Source organism: Ranitomeya imitator, chromosome 6 (genome assembly GCF_032444005.1).
Source record: "Ranitomeya imitator isolate aRanImi1 chromosome 6, aRanImi1.pri, whole genome shotgun sequence".
In the NCBI taxonomy this organism is placed as follows: domain Eukaryota; kingdom Metazoa; phylum Chordata; class Amphibia; order Anura; family Dendrobatidae; genus Ranitomeya; species Ranitomeya imitator.
This window is the reverse complement of record NC_091287.1, coordinates 5,476,360-5,499,711: the sequence shown is the minus strand read 5'-3', so window position 1 is coordinate 5,499,711 and position 23,352 is coordinate 5,476,360. Positions and strand designations below refer to the sequence as shown.

At 49.1% G+C, this 23,352-nt stretch overlaps 1 protein-coding gene across 1 annotated transcript in view; it reads right to left on the bottom strand.

Annotated features, from left to right (window-relative positions):
• OBSCN (obscurin, cytoskeletal calmodulin and titin-interacting RhoGEF) overlaps nucleotides 1-23,352 on the bottom strand; it is a 655,700-nt gene that overhangs the window by 498,502 nt on the left and 133,846 nt on the right. The window contains exons 20-23 of the mRNA XM_069730488.1: nucleotides 19,496-19,762; nucleotides 19,064-19,330; nucleotides 5,820-5,932; nucleotides 113-266 (exon numbers count right to left, since the gene is read on the bottom strand). Coding sequence (XP_069586589.1) covers nucleotides 113-266; nucleotides 5,820-5,932; nucleotides 19,064-19,330; nucleotides 19,496-19,762 — 801 coding nt within the window. The remainder of the gene's footprint in view (nucleotides 1-112; nucleotides 267-5,819; nucleotides 5,933-19,063; nucleotides 19,331-19,495; nucleotides 19,763-23,352) is intronic.

Sequence of the window (23,352 nt, the reverse complement as noted above, 5' to 3'; positions counted from 1 at the left end):
AGTAACATCCTGCATTATCCTCTAGAGCTCCACTCACATGCTGACGACAGGGGCTCATATTGGGGTGGTCACATGTACGCTCACACATCTCCACCATGATTGGCTCTCTCACCTCGCACGGTCAGCTGGGCGGAGCTTTTGTGGTCACCGGCGTCACAGACATACGTCCCGCTGTCATCATATTCACACTTGTGGATGGTGAGGTTGCGCTTGTTACTTTGGGAAATGATTGTGATCTTCTTGCTCGGCCGCAGCTCGGATCCATCCTGAAATTACAGAATATATGAGGCCGGTGCGTGGTGACTCTCCGGGCAGTGACAGCCCAGCGCCACCAAAACTGCTCATGACCAAATGATGAGGCACAAAGCTTAAAGCCATCAGTAAGGAGACGTTGGTAGAAACGGTCAGGGCAGTGAGTGTTCCAGAACCCCCCAGCACCAAGAATGTTATGCAGTATATGTATGTATAATAGTTTCCATGTGAAATGCATCAGTCCACAGGCTGCGTCCCTGGACAAGATATTCTCTTTCTGACCTCCCCCACCTTTGTAATTCCCACAGTAAATATTGGCAGGCTCCGGCCCCCTGCGGCTATTGTAATGTAGGTCTGGCATGCTGTGTTCCTATTGGCCTGCCCTGTGTATCTGTGCTATATATTCTGTGTTCTGTAAATAAAGGTTGTTCTTTTAGACTGGAAATACGTGGAATAGCAGTCAGCTTTTATATGCTCTCACGTAATCAAGGAATTCCAGCCTGAAACACGGGGGATGCTGAAAGAGGCACCCCAGCTTAGTAGACCCCGTTACACTGGTGGCAGTCAGCGGGATGTGATATCCCTTCTACAGGAGGAAAGGAATGAATGGAAGACAACTACCAGAAGTTAAAGAGGACTACATTAAAAGATCTGGTGGAAGCCCAAGGGTTTATCGCCAGCAACAAAACAAAAGCGGATTTGATAGCAGCCATCATGGAACACGACAGTGCAGCACCCCCCAATGTGAACGTGGAGGACACTGAATTCCAGAGGGAGGTAAAGAACAGACTGGCGTTCTATGGCCCAAACCCTGCAGTAGCGATCATATGAGAGGTGATGGGTGATGTGCGTACTGATCTGAAGGAAGAGATGGCCGAGCGGACCAGGATAGAGCTAACCAAGATGGAGATGGCAGAGCGGACCAAAGTGGAGCTGGCCAAGATGGAGATGGCAGAGCGGAGAGAGGAGAGTCAGCGAGCAAGGGGAGCTCTGGCCTCCGCCCAGGTACCTTCAACAGTAAACCACAAAAAGATCCAGTATAATGCCTTCCGACAGTTGGGGGAGGCAGAGGAAGACATTGATGGCTTTCTGCAGGACTTGGAGCGGCAGTGTGCCCTTCATCAAGTGAAGCCGGAGGAACGGGTTCAGATTCTGGCCAGCAAGCTGACAGGCCGGGCAGCGGACGCCTATCGCACGGTACCTGATGAGGACTGTATGGACTATGAGCGGATCAAAGAAGCGATCTTGGCCCGGTATGCGCTGACACCAGAGGCATACCGCCAAAAGTTCAGCGGACTTATAAAACGAGTAACCGATAACCACGCTGAATGGGCCTGTAAATTACGGCGGTCACTGCTACAGTGGGTACAAGGGAGCCAAGCAACCACTAAGGAGGACGTCCTCCAGCTCTTCTTGTTAGAACGATTCTTTAATGGACTAAACCCCGAGACACAGGAATGGCTTCGGGACAGACGACCAACGACTCTTGAGGAAGCCGCTCGTCTGGCCGATGAACATCATGACGCCAGGAGGCCTCAGTTGTCCGGATCAAAGATGGTCACTAGGGGTCCGCCCATGGACCTGGAGGGCGCCAAACCACCGAAGATTGTAGGGGGACCAGCTAGAAACCCGGCCTACCACAGTTCCCCTGGGGCGCGATGCCACACCTGCCGTCAGCTGGGCCACCTGCAAAGACAATGTCCCAACCGGACTCAGCATACCCAGTGGCCAAAGGCGGGAACAGCTAGCTTCCGCCGAGCCGCTGTACCCTGCTACCAAGGCGAAGCTGACCCGGCATTGGGGGCTACAACTAACCAAGGGGTGGAAGACATGGAGGAAGTGCTGCATGAAGTAGACCCCGTGCAGGCAGCCCGGACAGATAATCGACAACAGCAACGACAGATCGTGTGGGTTAATGGGAAACGCATGCAGGGACTAAGAGATTCCGGAGCAACTTTGACCCTTGTGAAGCCTCATTTCGTCCGGGACCAAGAGAAGACGGACCGGACAGTGGCAGTCCGTGTAGCAGGGGGAGCCATATATCGACTACCCTCTGCCAGGATTCACCTGAACTGGGGAGTCGGGGATGGCCTTGTTGAGGTCGGCTTGATGGAGGATTTGCCTGCAGACGTTTTGCTGGGAAATGACTTGGGGCCCATGTTGTCTGCCTTCTCGGTTGACCCTCTGGCTGAGACATATCCTGTGACCACCCGGAGACAAGCTCGAACTGCGGAGGCGGAATCACACTCAGAGGAGGCCCAGGTAAGACATCCCAGCCCTACACGTATTCCCATAGCCAGACGCATTTCTTGGGCCACCCCAGATGAATTTAAGAGGGAGTTACTTGAGGATCCTTCATTGGAGGGATATCGTGGGAAGGCACAGGAGGGGAGAGGGGTACTGGAAGGGGAACAGTTTATATGGAAGCAGGGACTCCTCTACCGGATCACAGAGCAGCACCACACAGGGACGAGCCCCACTATAAAATGACAGCTGGTAGTTCCCAAGAAGTATAGGCAGGAGTTACTGCGAATCTCTCATGACATACCCTTGGCCGGGCACTTCGGCGTCAGTCGCACCAGGCATCGTCTGACAAAAAACTTCTTTTGGCCGGGGGTAACCTATGATGTTCATCAATACTGCCAGACCTGTGACAGTTGCCAGCGCATTGGCAAGAGGGGACATCGATGCAAGGCCAAATTACGCCCCCTCCCCATTGTGGAGGAACCATTTAGCCGAGTAGCGGTCAATCTGATAGTGCCGTTAGCCAAACCCAGTCCGTCAGGGAAAAGGTATATATTGACAGTGGTAGATTATGCCACACGGTATCCAGAGGCGGTGGCGTTACCTAACATACTGGCAGAGACGGTGGCGGCTGCCCTGCTCCAGGTTTTCTCACGGGTTGGATTTCCCCGGGAGATTATCTCAGACCAGGGTACCCAGTTTACAGCAGAGGTGACCAACCAACTGTGGAAGCTGTGCGGCGTAAAGTCCATTAGAAGTGCCCCATACCACCCGCAAACCAATGGGTTGTGTGAACGCTTTAACGGGACATTAAAACAACTCATTGGGACTTTTACCAGGACCTACAGGGACTGGGAGAAATTCTTGCCTCACCTCCTGTTTGCCTATCGAGAGGTGCCCCAAGAATCCACGGGGTTCTCCCCCATTCAAACTGGTATACGGGAGACGGGTAAGGGGACCCCTAGACTTAGTGCTAGAACACTGGGAAGGGGAGGGCACCATAGAAGGGGTACCTATTGTACCCTATGTGCTGTAATTCCGGGACCATCTACAGGAGCTGACCCAGGCTGTACGTGAGAACATGCAGGTGGCCCAGCGGCGCCAGCGCGTATGGTACGATCGGAGGGCCAGAGAGCGCACCTTGGAAATAGGGCAGAAGGTCCTGGTGTTAGAGCCCACTAGGCAGAACAAGTTCCAAGCTGCTTGGCAGGGGCCCTACCAGGTAGTGGGGAAAATAGCCGACACCACCTATAATGTCGCCGATTGTGACGACCCCAGGGTTATCCGCATGTTTCATGTGAATATGCTGAAGCCCTATCGGGAGCGCCCTGAAGAGGTAGTGGCGATCTGTGCACCTGAAGTAGAGGATTTAGCCAGACTTCCCCTGCCTGATGTCTTAGGGGAGAGGACTCAGTCTAAAACATGGGACCAGGTACACTGGGGTGAAGACTTAGGTCCCCGGGAGAGACAGCAGGCGGAGGAGTTGTTGAGGCAGCGACAGAGGATGTTTTCGGGGAAACCCGGGTACACTCACCTGGCACAACATAAGGTTGAGACCCAGGATCAGACCCCCCTGCGACAACCCCCTTTCCGCGTCCCTGAGTCTGTACGAGAAGGGATGCGACAAGAGATACAAGAAATGTTGCGTTTAGGGGTCATTGAAGAGTCAGATAGTCCCTGGGCATCCCCCATAGTGTTAGTGCCCAAGAAGGATGGAACTACACGGTTTTGTGTACACTATCGTAAGCTCAATGAGAAAACAGTGACGGATGCGTATCCCATGCCGTGTGTGGATGACTTGTTAGACCGGCTGGCAGGGGCAAACTATTTGACCACCATCGATCTATGCAAAGGATTCCCCTTAGTCCTGATGCTATTCCCAAGTCGGCATTTGTCACCCCGTTTGGCTTATTCCGGTTTCGAGTTATGCCATTCGGGATGAAGACTGCCCCGGCGACCTTCCAGAGGCTGGCTGACCGGCTCCTGGATGGTCTCCAGGACTATGCGTGTGCCTACCTGGATGACATCGTCATCTACAGCGCGACATGGGAAGAGCATCTAAATCACCTAGAGACAGTATTAGACAGGATCCACAAGGCCAGAATCACCCTGAACCCAAACAAGTGTCACGTGGGCAAAGCAGAGGTTCAGTATTTAGGGCATTGGGTGGGATGTGAGAAACAGAGGCCAGAACCAGCCAAGATTGAGGCCATAGCCAAATGGCCCACCCCATGCACTAAAACCCAGGTCATGGTGTTTCTAGGGACAGCGGGGTATTACAGGAAATTCGTTCCCAATTACAGCAGCGTAGCCAACCCCTCACTGATCTGACCCATAAGAACCAACCCCGCCAGGTAACCTGGACCCCAGAGTGTGAGGAAGCCTTCCACCAGCTAAAGGACGCCCTCACCAATACCCCTGTATTGGCCACACCCGATCCAACTAAACGTTTCCTTGTCCACACAGACGCTTCTATGTTTGGATTGGGGGCAGTACTAAGCCAAGTCGGGCCGGACGGCCAAGAACACCCTGTAGCTTACCTGAGTCGGAAACTACTGCCCCGTGAAGTGAGCTATGCGGCCATCGAGAAGGAGTGCCTGGCAATAGTATGGGCACTCTAAAAGTTACAACCATATTTGTATGGACGACAGTTTTCCCTCCTAATGGACCATAATCCCCTAGTCTGGCTTAATCGGGTCTCCGGAGACAACGCCAGATTACTGCGGTGGAGTTTAGGCCTACAACCTCTGGACTTCACCATCCACTACAGACCCGGCGAACAAAACGGTAATGCCGATGGACTAAGTCGACAAACGGAACTTGTACCAACCCCATAAACTTCGGTCATCCCCAAACCGATCCGTTAAGGATCAGACTGTGTATGCCGATCGCGTAGCTGAAAAGGGGAGCCGTGTTACAGAACCCCCCAGCACCAAGAATGTTATGCAGTATATGTATGTATAATAGTTTCAATGTGAAATGCATCAGTCCACAGGCTGCTCCCCTGGACAAGATATTCTCTTTCTGACCTCCCCCACCTTTGTAATTCACACAGTACATATTGGCAGGCTCTGGCCCCCTGCGGCTATTGTAATGTAGGTCTGGCCTGCTGTGTTTCTATTGGCCTGCCCTGTGTATCTGTGCTATATATTCTGGGTGCTGTAAATAAAGGTTGTTCTTTTAGACTGGAAATACCTGGAATAGCAGTCAGCTTTTATATGCTCTCACGTAATCAAGGAATTCCAGCCTGAAACACGGGGTGGTACTGAAAGAGGTACCCCAGCTTAGTAGACCCCGTTACAGTGAGTAAAGAGTTAATTTACCTTCAGCCACTTCACCTCTGCATTCGCCCGTGATACTTCACATTCAAGCGTCACCTTGTCCCTCTCTTCCACTGTCATGTTTTGTAGTGGATGAGTGAATTGTACTGGAGGCTCTGGCAACAGAAAGACAATTGTCATATAACTGGTTAATCATGGCCGCCTTCAGGGTAAATGGAGGGTGACCGGCAGACTCATCCACATTAGCAATAGCTCATTCATTATCAAGGTCATAACATCAAAAATGCAAAAGTGCTAATGGAAGGTACTGATATATGACACCGACAGAGATTCTAGTGTCTCTCAGTTGTATGGCTCTGCTATATCTCAGGTGTATGGCTCTGCTATATCTCAGGTGTATGGCTCTGCTATATCAGGTGTATGGCTCTGCTATATCTCAGGTGTATGGCTCTGCTATTTCTAGGGTGTAAGGCAGGGCCGGCTCCAGGTTTTCGAGGGCCCCGGGCGAAAGAGTCTCAGTGGGCCCCCCCCCTTTAACACATACCCCGATTTATGATGCACAGATACGGCAGAGAAATGTATAGTACAATGCCAGATTTCACTTCTTACATGAGTGACAGCTATTGTAGATTCTGCAGTGTATATATACAGGAAGAAAGGTGTTGTGCAGTGTATATATACAGGAGAGGTGCTGTGCAGTGTATATATACAGGAGGAAAGGTGCTGTGCAGTGTATATATACAGGAGAGGTGCTGTGCAGTGTATATATACAGGAGGAAAGGTGCTGTGCAGTGTATATATACAGGAGAGGTGCTATGCAGTGTATATATACAGGAGGAAAGGTGCTGTGCAGTGTATATATACAGGAGAGGTGCTTTTCTGTTTTGAGTTTTTCTATGAAACAAAGACTTTTCTACATAAACAACATTGTTTGGTTTTGCGGCCCTAACAGATCTGTGCTACAAAGTAACAGGCGGCTCGGGCATTAATGAGGGACCTGATGCTGAATCCTTTCCACAAACCCTAATGACCCAATTAGTGCCCCGTCATTAGAAGCTCATTAAACGCCTCCCTGTCCCGAGCATAGTAACATAGTAACATAGTTAGTAAGGCCGAAAAAAGACATTTGTCCATCCAGTTCAGCCTATATTCCATCATAATAAATACCCAGATCTACGTCCTTCTACAGAACCTAATAATTGTATGATACAATATTGTTCTGCTCCAGGAAGACATCCAGGCCTCTCTTGAACCCCTCGACTGAGTTCGCCATCACCACCTCCTCAGGCAAGCAATTCCAGATTCTCACTGCCCTAACAGTAAAGAATCCTCTTCTATGTTGGTGGAAAAACCTTCTCTCCTCCAGACGCAAAGAATGCCCCCTTGTGCCCGTCACCTTCCTTGGTATAAACAGATCCTCAGCGAGATATTTGTATTGTCCCCTTATATACTTATACATGGTTATTAGATCGCCCCTCAGTCGTCTTTTTTCTAGACTAAATAATCCTAATTTCGCTAATCTATCTGGGTATTGTAGTTCTCCCATCCCCTTTATTAATTTTGTTGCCCTCCTTTGTACTCTCTCTAGTTCCATTATATCCTTCCTGAGCACCGGTGCCCAAAACTGGACACAGTACTCCATGTGCGGTCTAACTAGGGATTTGTACAGAGGCAGTATAATGCTCTCATCATGTGTATCCAGACCTCTTTTAATGCACCCCATGATCCTGTTTGCCTTGGCAGCTGCTGCCTGGCACTGGCTGCTCCAGGTAAGTTTATCATTAACTAGGATCCCCAAGTCCTTCTCCCTGTCAGATTTACCCAGTGGTTTCCCGTTCAGTGTGTAATGGTGATATTGATTCCCTCTTCCCATGTGTATAACCTTACATTTATCATTGTTAAACCTCATCTGCCACCTTTCAGCCCAAGTTTCCAACTTATCCAGATCCATCTGTAGCAGAATACTATCTTCTCTTGTATTAACTGCTTTACATAGTTTTGTATCATCTGCAAATATCGATATTTTACTGTGTAAACCTTCTACCAGATCATTAATGAATATGTTGAAGAGAACAGGTCCCAATACTGACCCCTGCGGTACCCCACTGGTCACAGCGACCCAGTTAGAGACTATACCATTTATAACCACCCTCTGCTTTCTATCACTAAGCCAGTTACTAACCCATTTACACACATTTTCCCCCAGACCAAGCATTCTCATTTTGTGTACCAACCTCTTGTGCGGCACGGTATCAAACGCTTTGGAAAAATCGAGATATACCACGTCCAATGACTCACCGTGGTCCAGTCTATAGCTTACCTCTTCATAAAAACTGATTAGATTGGTTTGACAGGAGCGATTTCTCATAAACCCATGCTGATATGGAGTTAAACAGTTATTCTCATTGAGATAATCCAGAATAACATCCCTCAGAAACCCTTCAAATATTTTACCAACAATAGAGGTTAGACTTACTGGCCTATAATTTCCAGGTTCACTTTTAGAGCCCTTTTTGAATATTGGCACCACATTTGCTATGCGCCAGTCCTGCGGAACAGACCCTGTCGCTATAGAGTCACTAAAAATAAGAAATAATGGTTTATCTATTACATTACTTAGTTCTCTTAGTACTCGTGGGTGTATGCCATCCGGACCCGGAGATTTATCTATTTTAATCTTATTTAGCCGGTTTCGCACCTCTTCTTGGGTTAGATTGGTGACCCTTAATATAGGGTCATGTACAGTATGGGGGGATCCTGCAGCCCACCCCCTGACTGCTCCATACCATACACTGCCCTCTGTCGCGCTCACTATTATCCTGTGCATTTCTCCTTCATCGTTACCCCATGTTACACTTGTCACCCCCCACTACAGAGTAGCAGGGCAGCGAATGTCACCCCCTCCCGGACCCTAATGGCAGCAGGAAATGTCTGCTCCTCTATTGGGTTGGAACCTGATTTAATCAAGGAATAATGTGGATTTGTTGCCGGTGGCTGCAGGGGAAGGGTTAAGTGATGCCATGTCCTTGGTGGGAGCAGTGGCAGCTGCTGGGACCTGGACAGAGACAACCAATGTTGCTGTGACTGCACAGTGTGATGTGGAGGAGAGAAGCTGAGACTCTGGAGCAGAAATCACCCACATGCCAGCACTGGGCAGAGTCCCTCCAGTCACCAGCCTGGGGCCACGGGGCCCCAATGTACAGCCCACAGCTCAGTTTTATCCATGGCAGCAGCTCCCCTTCCTCCTGGCATCTGGTTAACCCCATTTATGCGGGTCGGATTGTTATCTTTAAGGTTCAGCAATAACCTTCATACAGATGGGAAGGGGTTAAGCTTCTTCCTACCCCACTGGTGCAGGTTTGGTGCAGCATGCATGTATTCTGGGTGAGCTGGGCGGCTACAGGCTGCACCCCACCAGCTGCTCCTCCAGACATCACCCACATTTTTAGGCAGCGGAGACAGAGAGCAGCAGACTGAGCCATAACTGCAACCACTGCTGGATACCATAGCACTCACTCAGGCACTGGTAGGACAGAGCTCCGGAATCTGATAAACTTCAGCACTGTCTGCAGCCACCCAGGGGGGAGAGCAGAGAATGTGCTCTCTCCGCCCACAATGTCACACTGGCTGCCTTCTGTTAACCCCTATGTGTGCCTGCCTGGCTGCAAGGAGAAGATCCTTGTGTCAGAGCTGGCACATAGGGGTTAAGAGAACGCAGCCAGGTGACTTTGTGGGGGGAGAGAGCATGTTATCTCCTGCTCTGCTCTCCCAGCTGTATCTATGACAGCATGAGTGGGCCCCCCCCTCTCCCCAGGGCCCCGGCATTTGCCCGCTGTGCCGGGTGCTGACGCCGGCCCTGGTGTAAGGCTTTGTTATTTCTCAGGTGTATGTGTCACGACTCAGCTGTCGGGTGACTAGGGACCATTGGCTCCTTCCCTGTTCCTACCACTAGAGGGTGCCCTAGCTAGCCCTATTCCCTGGGATTCTTCTGAAGGTGAAGATGCCGAGACCACCACCCTTGCCTTGTCTTCTGAATCAGCGCTCTGTCTGTTGTTTTCCCAAACCCAGGGAAGGGGGGTGCCACTGTGCACCGCAGTACACCAGCCCGATGAACAAGGCAACACAAAAAAGGTAAACTGAAATACCAGGCATACAAATATTCACTAACATATAACAAAGGAATGCATCGGGGAGTAGAAGATGGGGGAATAACCAAAGTGAGATGAGGGAAGGGATTTATCACACTTACAAACCAAGCAACAGTTACAGATAACACCTCCAAAACTCCTCATATAAACACCTCTCCTCCTAAGCCATGCAGCAAAAGCTAGCTCTGACATGGGATTGAATCAGGACTCAGGAATAGAAGTAGCAAACCGAGCTCAGCTGAGAGCTCATACTCCCAGAGTCTCCAACATGGTCAATTAACCCCTGTTCTGCCGAAAGAAATAAACTCCACTTAAAAATAAGGAGAAGTGCTTATTTTCAGCACAGGAGAAGGAGCAATCAGACGCTGTGGTCTTCTGGCTCCTCTCTGTTGCAGTAACCCAGTGATAATATGGCTCTCTTAATTTTTCAGGTGTATACCTCTGTCATTTCTCAGGTGTATGGCTCTGCTATTTCTAGGGTGTGATGTTCGTCCTTCGTAGTCAAAGATGACCATGACTTCAGGGTTAGAATAGAATTAGTAGTTATGGGTCCTGTCACGTTAATGTATAACATGGCGTATGATTTTTCATGTTCCCCTGTTAGCACACACGCAGTGGGCTCCAATCCCCCTTCCTTTTCCCACTGCCTTCGCTTTGCCTAGGCACAATCCCTGTGTAACTGAAACCCAGCGTGGAGGCTTGAAACTCTTCTCTGCTCTTTCTCCCTCCCGTCAGAATGTTAATTAACCCAGAGCTGGCTCTATCCACAAGAAGCATGAGGCCTTGAAACTCCTCTCTGCTCCTTCCCCTCCCGTAGGAATTTCTTTCTGTAACTCCATGTAGTTGCTGTGTATGGGAGATATATTCAATAAGCCTTACTGCGCCGCCAGTGTATGACAGGAATATTCCGGCTACATATTCGGAATGTGATTTAATAGAGCTTCACAACAGGGCCTCTTGCGGGAGTCTCCCCCCAAGAGAACCAGAGAAACAGATTTCTCCTGAACCGTGTGGGACAGTTAGATCACGTTTGGATTCAATAGAAAGCTAATTTTGATATAAGATGAGGGATGTGTGTGCTGTGATTCTGCTAGGTTCACAAGCACATTTAGGAGTTTTATAAGTTTTCGTACCAAAATGTGCACCCTGGCAGCTAGGGGAGGGTGCAGGTAAACCAGCCCCTTTAGTGGTATCACAAGCCCGTAGGTATAAGTTACTGCACTCAACCCAGCATTCATTCTTGCCTGGGATTTCACTACAGAAAGACCCCCTGATGCACTGGGATATTTGGCTCCGCCTACCAGCATGGTTAGCTGAAATGATCTAAGCAAATGTGAATTTCATCTTTCTTTAATCCATGTTTTTTCTATAATTGCTGTACATACTTTAAATTGTCTCATATCGTAAAATCTTTGTATATCTTTTATAAATACTGCCTAGTCTTTTATGAAGAAAAATATAAAATCTACTTGCTTTGTTTTCCTTGCTCTAAAACCCTAAGTCCTCCAAAGTTAATTTCGCTACTAAATTGGGATGGCTCTGAAAGGGGTTTTATAAGCTATTGTCTGGCTACGACACCTACCTAGCCCAGAACACACTTCGCTGCCACCATCAGATTTCTCACAGAGAGGTGTTCAGAGCCAACCCAATTTAGTAGCGTAATTAACTTCAGAAGATTTAGGGTACGTTTTAGAGCAAGAGAACAAAGCTAGTATTTTATATATTTTAATCCATAAACGATTAGGCAGTGTTTATAAAAGGCATATAAAGATGTTACAATATGAGACAAAGTATGTACAGCAATTATAAAAAAAATGGATTAAAGAAAGATAGAACTCACATTTGCTTAGATCATGTCAGCTAACCATGCTGGTGGGCGGAGCCCAAATGTCCCAATTCATGAAGAGGGTCCTGCTGTAACAGCTCCTCAGGCAAGAATCAAGGTTGGGCTCACTGGCCGTCACTTATATCTGCAGGCTTGTGACATCATGAAAGGGGCTGAGCTACCACAGCCCTCCCCTTTCCCTCAAAGTTACAGATTTGCCAGCCTAACTTATTATCATATCTTGGCTTCAGAACAAGCCAGAGTCACAGCACACCCATCATTCATCTTATATTAAAATTATCTTTCTATTGATACCAAATTCGTACTAGTTGTTCCACATGGTTCTGGAGAAATCCGCACTTTGTACTCGTTATGTTTAGCTGCTAGTGCTTACAGTGGTTGACAGATCTACTGATGGAAATTCGCAATATGGACTTCTTATCTTTGTAGCCCAAATCGATGACCCAATATCTCACTATAATAGAACAAAGAACCTCATGTCTTTTGAGAGAGACTATACCAGTTCTAGCTGGTACTAGATGGGAGAATTGTCTATTGCAGCTACAGAGGTTGTAAAAATTCTTGTGGGGAGAGGGAATGAGACATGAGAAGTTTAGAATTCACACACACAGCAGAAATAAAGAGAGAAGGGGGGGACAGAGCCCACAGCATGTGTGCCAACAGGAAAAATGAAAAATCCTACTCCATTTTATACATTATCATGACAACCATATCTACTGTTCCACGTTTAGCATGGAAACCACACTGGCTTTCGATAATAGGCCTTGCTCAAGGTGATGTAAAAGGCGGTTGAGCAAGAGACAGGCCAATATCTTGCCTGCAGTGGACAGAAGGGAGATGCCTTGATGGTTGTCACAAGATTGGCGATTACCTTTCCTCTTATGTATGTGGATTATGCTGGCATCTTTCAGCTGTTGCAGAACCTGTTCCTTTTTCCACATATACTGGAATAGTTTCATCACAGTTTGCATCAGAGCAGGGCCGCCAGCTTTATATACCTCAGCAGGTATAGCATCATTTCCGGGTGCTTTTCCACAAGAAAGTTGTTTTACTGCTTTCCTGACTTCATCTCCACTTGGAACAACATCAAGCTCCTTGTTGATTTCTACCTGGGGCAGGCGAGCAATAGCCTCATCATTGATATTGGCAGAGCGATTAAGATTATTATTAAAGTGCTCAGCCCACCATTCCAGAATTTTTTTCTTTTCTGTCAGCAGCTTTGTTCCGTCTGCATTAAGCAGAGATGAAGAGCTTGATGACTGGGGTCCATATACAGCTTTGAGCACATCATAGAAGCGTTTCTGGTCATGGGTATCTGCATATCCCCGAATTTCATTGGCCTTCTTGCTAAACCAGTTATCCTGCATCTCACGTAGCTTGATCTGTACCTTTCTTTTTATGTTGGTAAAGGTACCTTTCTTAGCTAACAACGTGGGGTCATTTTGATACACCTTGTACCGCTGATGTTTCTCTTCTAGGAGTGTCTATTTCTTCGTCATTTTCATCAAACCAATCTTGATTATTTCTGGCTGCCGATTCGAGATGCTCCAGAGCAGTATTAAAAACAGCATCTCTCAGAATTGTCCACTGTTCCTCAACGCCAATCTCCTCTGCCTGTAGTATATTTAACAGTCTGCCATCAAGGTCATTGGAAAACTCCCCTGAAATTCTTTTGTTTTGCAGCTTATAGACGTTGAGCCTCTTTGTAGTATTCTGCCCTTGGGGTCTCCTCGCAGGCAGGATGCGGAGCCTGCACTTAGACACAATGAGGCGATGGTCAGTCCAGCAGTCTGCACCGCACATGGCCTTCGTCACTCTAAAGTCCATCTCATCCTTTTTCCTGGCAATGATGTAATCAATGAAATGCCAATGCCTCGAGCGTGGGTGCATCCATGATGTCTTCTTGCGTGTGGGTAAGTGGAATAAAGTGTTGGTGATGACAAGGTCATGTGTCGCACACATCTTGAGGAGCAGCAGGCCATTACTGTTACACTTGCCAGTGCCGTGTCTCCCAATGACCCCTTCCCAGTTTTGATGGTCTGTCCCCACTCTGGCATTAGAGTCTCCAAGTATAATGAGCTTGTCTGCCTGTGGGATTGCTGAAATAAGTGTGTCAAGTTCATCGTAGAACTTATCTTTAATGTCATCCGGATTAGTCATAGTGGGAGCATAGGCACTGATCAGAGTCGCATGTTTCTTGTTTGTAAGTGGGAGCTGAAATGTCATCAGACGGTCGTTGATGCCCTCCGGAAGCGAGGTAAGTTTACGAACAAGATGAGTTTTGATAGCAAATCCCACGCCTGCTTCTCGTTTTTCAGTGCTGCCTCGACCACTCCAGAAGAATGTATATCCACCACTATGCTCTGTCAATTGACCTTTGTCTACCAGGTGTGATTTGCTGAGAGCTGCTATATCAACCTTGTAAGGAGCTAGCTCCCGAGCAACCAATGACGTTCTTCTCTCTGGTCTGTCTGCCGTGGTATTATCCAGCAGAGTTCTCACATTCCATGTGCCAAGGTTGAGTACCATCATTTTCTTTTTCTTTATTGTGTGTCGACCACTGTATGGGAAACCCGCCAGCTGCGGTAGGCTGGCCAGGTGAAATGAAGCAGACTGTTTCAGACACCTTTTCTAGACCCGTCCTCCATAGAGGTGAGCAGAGTGATCCTGAACAGGACGCCTCAAACACCCAGGAGGCTGCCGAACTCCACTGCTGCTTCGGTCCAGTGGGGAGCGACCGTATGGCCTGGGCCGCCTGCGTGCAGGTTCGTGACTACAGCTTCCAGTAGTGCTTTGCCACTCTCTGATCACCACAGGACTTTTGATACGCAGTGGTTGAAGTCATGACTTGCGCTTGACTTGGATTAAAGTGAGGAGTTGCGCAGTCGTCAACCTCACTCTCTCGCCCGTACCTATCAAGACCCAGTGGCAAGAACTAGGCGAGACAACTGGAGATAAGTCAGGGTGCAGTGGATGGCCAGCAGTGTCCTATATGTGCCTCGCTGCACCCTCTCAGCGGTCCGCAACGCTGTGCTGGGAATTGCTTGTCTGTCCGTTAAATCTTGAATGGTTTCTTCCGAACAGTCTGCCATATCCAGTCTTCACATGCAAGGGTAGGCAAACCCTTGAAAAACACCGTAGGTCTCAAACAAACCCAACAGCTATCCTTACCTTGTTTGGCCCATCTGTCCAGGCGGTGTTCCGGGGGTGCACCAGCTGCCGCATGCTAGCAGCTACTTTGAGGTACAGGTGAAAGTTGAGAATCAGATGAGGACCAAAGAAGGCAGAGCTGTCCAGAAAGGACATGGCAAGCACTCCACCAGAGGTGCTGCCTCTATCTAGATACCCCATACACCCCTTCTAGGGTGTATGGCTATGCAATATCTCAGGTGCACAGCCCTGTCATTTCTCAGGTGCACGGCCCTGTCATTTCTCAGGTGCACGGCCCTGTCATTTCTCAGGTGTACGGCCCTGTCATTTCTCAGGTGCACGGCCCTGTCATTTCTCAGATGCACGGCCCTGTCATTTCTCAGGTGTACGGCCCTGTCATTTCTCAGGTGTACGGCCCTGTCATTTCTCAGGTGCACGGCCCTGTCAATTCTCAGGTGCACGGCCCTGTCATTTCTCAGGTGCACGGCCCTGTCATTTCTCAGGTGTATGGCTGTGCTATATCTCAAGTGTAAGGCCCTGTCATTTCTCAGGTGTATGGCCCTGTCATTTCTCAAGTGTACGGCCCTGTCATTTCTCAGGTGCCCGGCCCTGTCGTTTCTCAGGTGCACGGCCCTGTCGTTTCTCAGGTGCACGGCCCTGTCGTTTCTCAGGTGCACGGCCCTGTCGTTTCTCAGGTGCACGGCCCTGTCGTTTCTCAGGTGCACGGCCCTGTTGTTTCTCAGGTGCACGGCCCTGTCGTTTCTCAGGTGCACGGCCCTGTCGTTACTCAGGTGCACGGCCCTGTCATTTCTCAGGTGCACGGCCCTGTCGTTTCTCAGGTGCACGGCCCTGTCATTTCTCAGGTGTACGGACCTTTCATTTCTCAGGTTTATGGCTCTGTCATTTCTCAGGTGCATGGCCCTGTCATTTCTCAGGTGCACGGCCCTGTTATTTCTCAGGTGTATGGCTGTGCTATATCTCAGGTGCACGGCCCTGTCATTTCTCAGGTGCACGGCCCTGTCATTTCTCAGGTGCACGGCCCTGTCATTTCTCAGGTGCCCGGCCCTGTCATTTCTCAGGTGTACGGCCCTGTCATTTCTCAGGTGTACGGCCCTGTCATTTCTCAGGTGTACGGCCCTGTCATTTCTCAGGTGCACGGTCCTGTCATTTCTCAGGTGTACGGCCCTGTCATTTCTCAGGTGCCCGGCCCTGCCATTTCTCAGGTGCCCGGCCCTGTCATTTCTCAGGTGCACGGCCCTGTCATTTCTCAGGTGCCCAGCCCTGTCATTTCTCAGGTGTACGGCCCTGTCATTTCTCAGGTGCCCGGCCCTGCCATTTCTCCGGTGCAGGGCTCTGTCATTTCTCAGTTGCACGGCCCTGTCGTTTCTCAGGTGCCCGGCCCTGTCATTTCTCAGGTGCACGGCCCTGTCGTTTCTCAGGTGCACGGCCCTGTCGTTTCTCAGGTGCACGGCCCTGTCGTTTCTCAGGTGCACGGCCCTGTCATTTCTCAAGTGTACGGCCCTGTCGTTTCTCAGGTGCACGGCCCTGTCATTTCTCAGGTGTACGGCCCTATCATTTTTCAGGTGCACGGCCCTGTCATTTCTCAGGTTTATGACTCTGTCATTTCTCAGGTGCACGGCCCTGTCATTTCTCAGGTGTACGGCCCTGTCTTTCTCAGGTGCACGGCCCTGTCATTTCTCAGGTGTATGGCCCTGTCATTTCTCAGGTGTACGGCCCTGTCTTTCTCAAGTGTACGGCCCTGTCATTTCTCAAGTGTACGGCCCTGTCATTTCTCAGGTTTATGGCTCTGTCATTCCTCAGGTGTACTGCTCTGTCATTTCTCAGGTGTACGGCCCTGTCATTTCTCAGGTTTATGGCTCTGTCATTTCTCAGGTGTACGGCCCTGTCATTTCTCAGGTTTATGGCTCTGTCATTTCTCAGGTGTACGGCCCTGTCATTTCTCAGGTGCACGGCCCTGTTATTTCTCAAGTGTATGGCCCTGTCATTTCTCAGGTGTATGGCCCTGTCATTTCTCAAGTGTACGGCCCTGTCATTTCTCAGGTGTACTGCTCTGTCATTTCTCAGGTGTACGGTCCTGTCATTTCTCAGGTGTACGGCCCTGTCATTTCTCAGGTGTACGGCCCTGTCATTTCTCAGGTGTATGGCCCTGTCATTTCTCAGGTTTATGGCTCTGTCATATCATGGTTCCACCCCTCAGGGTTTCTGGGATGTAGTTACTGACAGCTCAGTGGTCCAATCTGGTACAGGGGCATGCTGAAGTTGTCAGTACTCTGCCAGTTCAGTTGTCCAGTCTGGTGAAGGGGCGTGCTAAGCTGTTTCGGTTGACAGCTCGGATGTCCAGTCTGAGACAGAGACACCGCTGGCTGTCTCCATGTGTTCATAGTCCCAGGTGAATTGCAGGCTACTTAACTGGGCTGTTTCTCCCAGACCTCTGCCAGGCATATTCAGCTACTGTGTAGTTTGTCTCTCTGTGCCTTGTGCTCTGTTTGTAGATCTTTCATTGCCTGACCTTGGACCTCGTTCTGACCATCCGTCTGTTTGACCCCTTCTGCTCTAATCCGCTATCCTCCTGGTATTCTGAACTCAGAACGTTACCTGACTACACCTATGTCTCTTCCTTCTGTTTATGATGTACCCTCTTGGCTTCTGACCTTACTATCCTAACTCATGGCTTGGACGTGAGAAGTGACTCTGCAGCGCCCCAGAGACCTGGTCGTTGCAGTATGGCCCCAAGGCGACTAGCGGTACGTCCGATGGCACTAAAGAGTTCTCCTGACCAGGTATCACCAGAACACATTACACTTCACACTCCGGCCACTAGGGGGAGCAAAAGTCTTTATTTATTGCGCCACTCCTCACACTGGTAAAACTAGGGGCTGGGGAGGAAGTTAATGAGAAGATGACTGGGTTGGAACCAGGCAACATCCCGTGGCAGGGGGTGTTGCGGGGAGAAGACACAGGGGGGTCCCTGTCAGACGTGGGAACCTGGCAGGTGCCTAGCGAACAGAACAGAACGTTACAGAACCGCGCCTGCACTACCTTGCGGCGGTATCCTAAGAGAGAGACAAGAGGGGAAGAATATTGTGGAACAGTGCAAACGAGATCAGCACAAAGGAGAGCCAGTAAGAGTCGTGCCGAGAGAGGAAGGCAACATCTTACTGAGGCGCGTAGTCGGTGGCCGGATCACCGTAGGAGTAACTGACTTCACGCATTACTTCAAATTCTGCTGGACAGTTGATTATAGGTTGGCTGTCTACCTTCTACACCTACGAAGACATAGGGGGCAACATTGGGAGAGGGGCGTCTCTAGGGTCCCGGAAGACCTCCAAGCCTTCCCGTCAAACGGGTGGCGTCCTAGCCATAACATATCTGGGGGACGTTAGAAACTAGCAACATCTGGAACCAAAGAAAGAGAGAGAGAGAAAGCTGTAGAGAACGAACGAAAGAGCACAGCAGTTGTGAGGACTATTCCGAATGCTCAGCAGGGTAGGACTACAACACACAGGCGCTATTGGTAGGCAACGATTTCCATCTGCGAGGGAAACTCTGGATGTGCCCATCGGACCGGCCGGTCTCTGATAGCCCGGTTGAACGTGCTCTGGACTGAGTGTACTGAAGCCTTCAGTAAAAGGTAAAGAGACTGCAACCTTGTGTCCTCGTTATTGCCTGCACCTCACACCATCACTATCCACCTTACTGGGAAGCCCTGGGGATATACTTCACCTGTGGGAAGGTATACCATCCAGCTGCCATTCCATCACCCCAGCGGACCCCACAGCAGCGTCGGTCACCCTGACTGAGCACCACAGGTGGCGTCACGAACCCCTGACAGACTGTACTAGCATTTCCATTGGACGCCCCTTAGCAGGGTCACGACCGGGTCCAGCCACCGTGACAACCGCAGAACTGAAGGAGAAGGGACCGGTACCGAGTGACTTGTGGCCCTGTGTCTGGGGGCGCTCCAACTCTCCGTCACATGTCATTTCTCAGGTGTGTTGTTCTGTCTTATCAGGTGTATGGCTCTGTTATTTCTCAGGTATATGAACTGTTATAAAACTCTGGACCTACATTGATCCTGCCTGAAACCATGGTGCTCTTCATTATAGTTTAACAGGTTTTACCTTTCACCGAGAGTTTGGCCGATGCCTGGATTCCTTCGGATTTGAAGGTGACTGTTCCGGCATCTTCCCGCTTTATGGATGACAGGACAAGTCCATGCTTTTTGCCTTTCACTATAATCTTGCAAGATTCTGAAGGTTTAACCTTCACCCCATCCTTCATCCAGGACCCCTCAACATCTTCATGTGAGAGCTCCAGCTCGAAGGTGGCTGAATCCTTCTCACGGACTTCCATATCCCGGAGACCCTTGACCAGCTTCACCTGGCGCACTGTGGAAAAAAGTAACACATTTGATGTCGGTTGTTTGGGATAATAACATATCTAAAAATTTTACTCCATGCAGCGCATGGAATTATCTTGTTTTCCTCCTGAAATGACCACAGGTCAATAATAAAAAAAGTCTGGGGTCTATATACAACTATGCAGACACTTACTCTCCACGTTGAGCTTGGCTTGTGTGGAATCTTCAAGACTCTCGCAGCCGTATAGCCCACGATCAGCGAAGGTGACATTCTTCAGGATGAGGATGTGCTTACATCCTTCACACTTGATCTCGATATTGTTTCCGGACTGTAGGACAACGCCATTCTTCATCCATTTCACGTCTTTGGAGGGTTTTGAGAGCTCAGCCTCCAGGCGGACGTTCTGTCTCTCTTCTATGGTGATAGCTTCCAACTTCTTCTTAAAAACCACCGGGGCCTCTACAATAGAAAGTGACCAATGAGGGGAGGATTGGAAAATGGTGAGGTGTTCACAAGTAAGCATAGAGAGAGTGGTCAGGAAAGCAATGAGGGAGTGGCAGGAGAATCAGAGAAGGTATGGCTGGCCGAGCGGTGAGGTGTGGACAGGTGATCATTGATGGAAGGGCAGGAGAATCAGAGAGGGTATGGCTGGCCGAGCGGTGAGGTGTGGACCGGTGATCATTGATGGAAGGGCAGGAGAATCAGAGAGGGTATGGCTGGCCGAGCGGTGAGGTGTGGACCGGTGATCATTGATGGAAGGGCAGGAGAATCAGAGAGGGTATGGCTGGCCGAGTGGTGAGGTGTGGACCGGTGATCATTGATGGAAGGGCAGGAGAATCAGAGAGGGTATGGACAGACAAGCAGTGGGGGAGTGGTCGGGTGAGAGAAGAGGAAGTGACAATACACAAGAGGTGAAGTAAAGGCAGGTGAATCATGAGGAGGTCAACAGGAGAGCAGCAAGGGGGCCACCATTTGGGGAAAGTGACTGCCTGTTTATTTGGCTGATCTCCTCCCATAAGACTAAAGCTGTGTGTAATCGGCACTGGATCTTTCCTGCACTTTACATTTGTAGCTTTATCCTGAGAAAGATATACGGTACAGTATCTGATGAATATTAGGTTTAGGGTCCCACCAGGGAGCAGTCGCCTTGTGGTGGCCGGCGACTCTCCTAAATTAGCCAATTTTTGCGCTAAGTCCCATCCGTTTATAAAAAGTAAGGATATGCTCTATAGCAGTAATTCATGTTATATGCCATGTATTCAGTGTGTGCAGACACCTTAGGGCACACAGAGGCTCCTGGTTTGTAATCTACAGCCTGTATATAATCTGTTCTGTGTATATCTATCCCATCCGTATGTAACACCTGGTCTGTACATAATTTATATAATTTATACAGCCAATATATAATTTATCCGATCCATATATCGTCTATCTGGCCCTTCTGTAGCATAGCTACTGGGGGGCAGAGTGCCTGGGCTCTGAGGGTACACCTGGAGCTATGCTAATTTTAACTGTATCAGCATGCAAAGCATAAACTCTCCAGCAGAGAAGGGAGACATATTCTCCATGCACTGTTACGTGGCCGCTATGGGACACGGTGCCAGCACCTCGCCCCCCACCCATCATCGCATGTTCAACTGGATTGGCATCTCTGATGTAAAACCAGTTGAAAGCAATGATGAAAGACAGAACGTCATGCTTCTCTCCCCATCATTATTCCTTTGCGTCTATCGTCTCAGCACAGGGGGCATAATGATATCAGTACATGGCACCCGCTGTGTTGAGATATGCGGGAGCTCAGAGCGAGTTAATTATACTATATAGAGGCCTAGGGGGGAGTGCATTATACAATATGGGGGTACATTATACTATATGGAGGACTAGGGGGAGTGCATTATACTATATGGAGGACTATAGGAAGCGCATTATACTACATGGAGGACTATGGGGAGCGCATTATATTATATGGAGGACTATGGGGAGCGCAATATACTATATGGAGGACTATGGGGAGCACATTATACTATATGGAGGACTACGGGGAGTGCATTACACTTTATAGAGGCCTGTGGGGAGTGCATTACTGTATATAATAATATTTATTTTTATATAGCGCTAACATATTCCGCAGCGCTTTACAGTTTTGCACACATTATCATCACTGTCCCTGATGGGGCTCACAATCTAGAATCCCTATCAGTATGTCTTTGGAATGTGGGAGGAAACCGGAGTGCCCGGAGGAAACCCACGCAAACACGGAGAGAACATACAAACTCTTTGCAATATGGGGGTACATTATACTATATGGAGTACTAGGGGGAGAGCATTATACAATATGGGGGTACTGTTGTGAATTCTGTTGTCAAGCTCCCTCCTGTGGTCATGAATGGTACTTCGGCTGGTTCTGTCCATGGGCTTCCTCTGGTGGTTGTGAGTGGAGCTGCGGCTTCTGAGTTTCCTTCCACAGGTGATGAGGTTAATTCGTTAGCTGGCTGCTCTATTTAACTCCACTTAGATCATTGCTCCATGCCACCTGTCAATGTTCCAGTATTGGTCTAGTTCTCTCCTGGATCATTCTTGTGACCTGTCTTCCCAGCAGAAGCTAAGTTCCTGCTTGTTTTTCTCTGGTTTGCTATTTTTCTGTCCAGCTTGCTATTTTGATTTTTGTCTTGCTTGCTGGAAGCTCTGGGACGCAGAGGGAGCGCCTCCGCACCGTGAGTCGGTGCGGAGGGTCTTTTTGCGCCCTCTGCGTGGTCTTTTTGTAGTTTTTTGTGCTGACCGCAAAGTTACCTTTCCTATCCTCTGTCTGTTCAGTAAGTCGGGCCTCACTTTGCTAAATCTATTTCATCTCTGTGTTTGTAATTTTCATCTTTACTCACAGTCATTATATGTGGGGGGCTGCCTTTTCCTTTGGGGAATTTCTCTGAGGCAAGGTAGGCTTTATTTTTCTATCTCTAGGGCTAGCTAGTTTCTTAGGCTGTGTCGAGTTGCATAGGGAGCGTTAGGAGCAATCCATGGCTATTTCTAGTGTGTGTGATAGGATTAGGGATTGCGGTCAGCAGAGTTCCCACGTCTCAGAGCTCGTCCTATATTATTTGTAACTATCAGGTCATTCCGTGTCCTCTTAACCACCAGGTCCATTATTGTCCTTACCACCAGGTCATAACAGGGTACATTATACTATATGGAGGACTAGGGGGAGTGCATTATACTATATGAAGGCTATAGGAAGTGCATTATACTACATGGAGGACTATGGGGAGCACATTATATTATATGGAGGACTATGGGGAGCGTAATATACTATATGGAGGACTATGGGGAGCACATTATACTATATGGAGGACTACGGGGAGTGCATTACACTTTATAGAGGCCTATGGGGAGTGCATTACTGTATATAATATGGGGGTACATTATACTATATGGAGGACTAGGGGGAGTGCATTGTACTATATGGAAGACTATAGGAAGCGCATTATACTACATGGAGGACTACGGGGAGCACAATATACTATACGGAGGACTGTGGGGAGCACATTATACTATATGGAGGACTATGGGGAATGAATTATAATATATGAAGGACTATGTGGTGCATTATACTATATAGAGGACTATGGGGTGTACTTATATACTGTGTACTCTACTGACCTCTGTGTATAAGGACAGAGCTGATCTAGAGAGGGTGTACTTGTATATTGTGTACTGTACTGACCACTGTGTATAAGCACAGAGCTGATCGAAAGGAGGTGTACTTATATACAGTGTACTGTACTGAGCCCTGTGTGTAAGGGTATGGATGACTATAGGAGAAGAGTTTACAAACTGTCTGGCCCGCGCACGGCCTGTCTGGCCCGCGCACGGCCTGTCTGGCCCGCGCACAGCCTGTCTGGCCCACGCAAAGCCTGTCTGGCCCGCGCACAGCCTGTCTGGCCCGCGCACAGCCTGTCTGGCTCGCGCACAGCCTGTCTGGCCCGGGCACAGCCTGTCTGGCCCGCGCACAGCCTGTCTGGCCCGCGCACAGCCTGTCTGGCTCGCGCACAGCC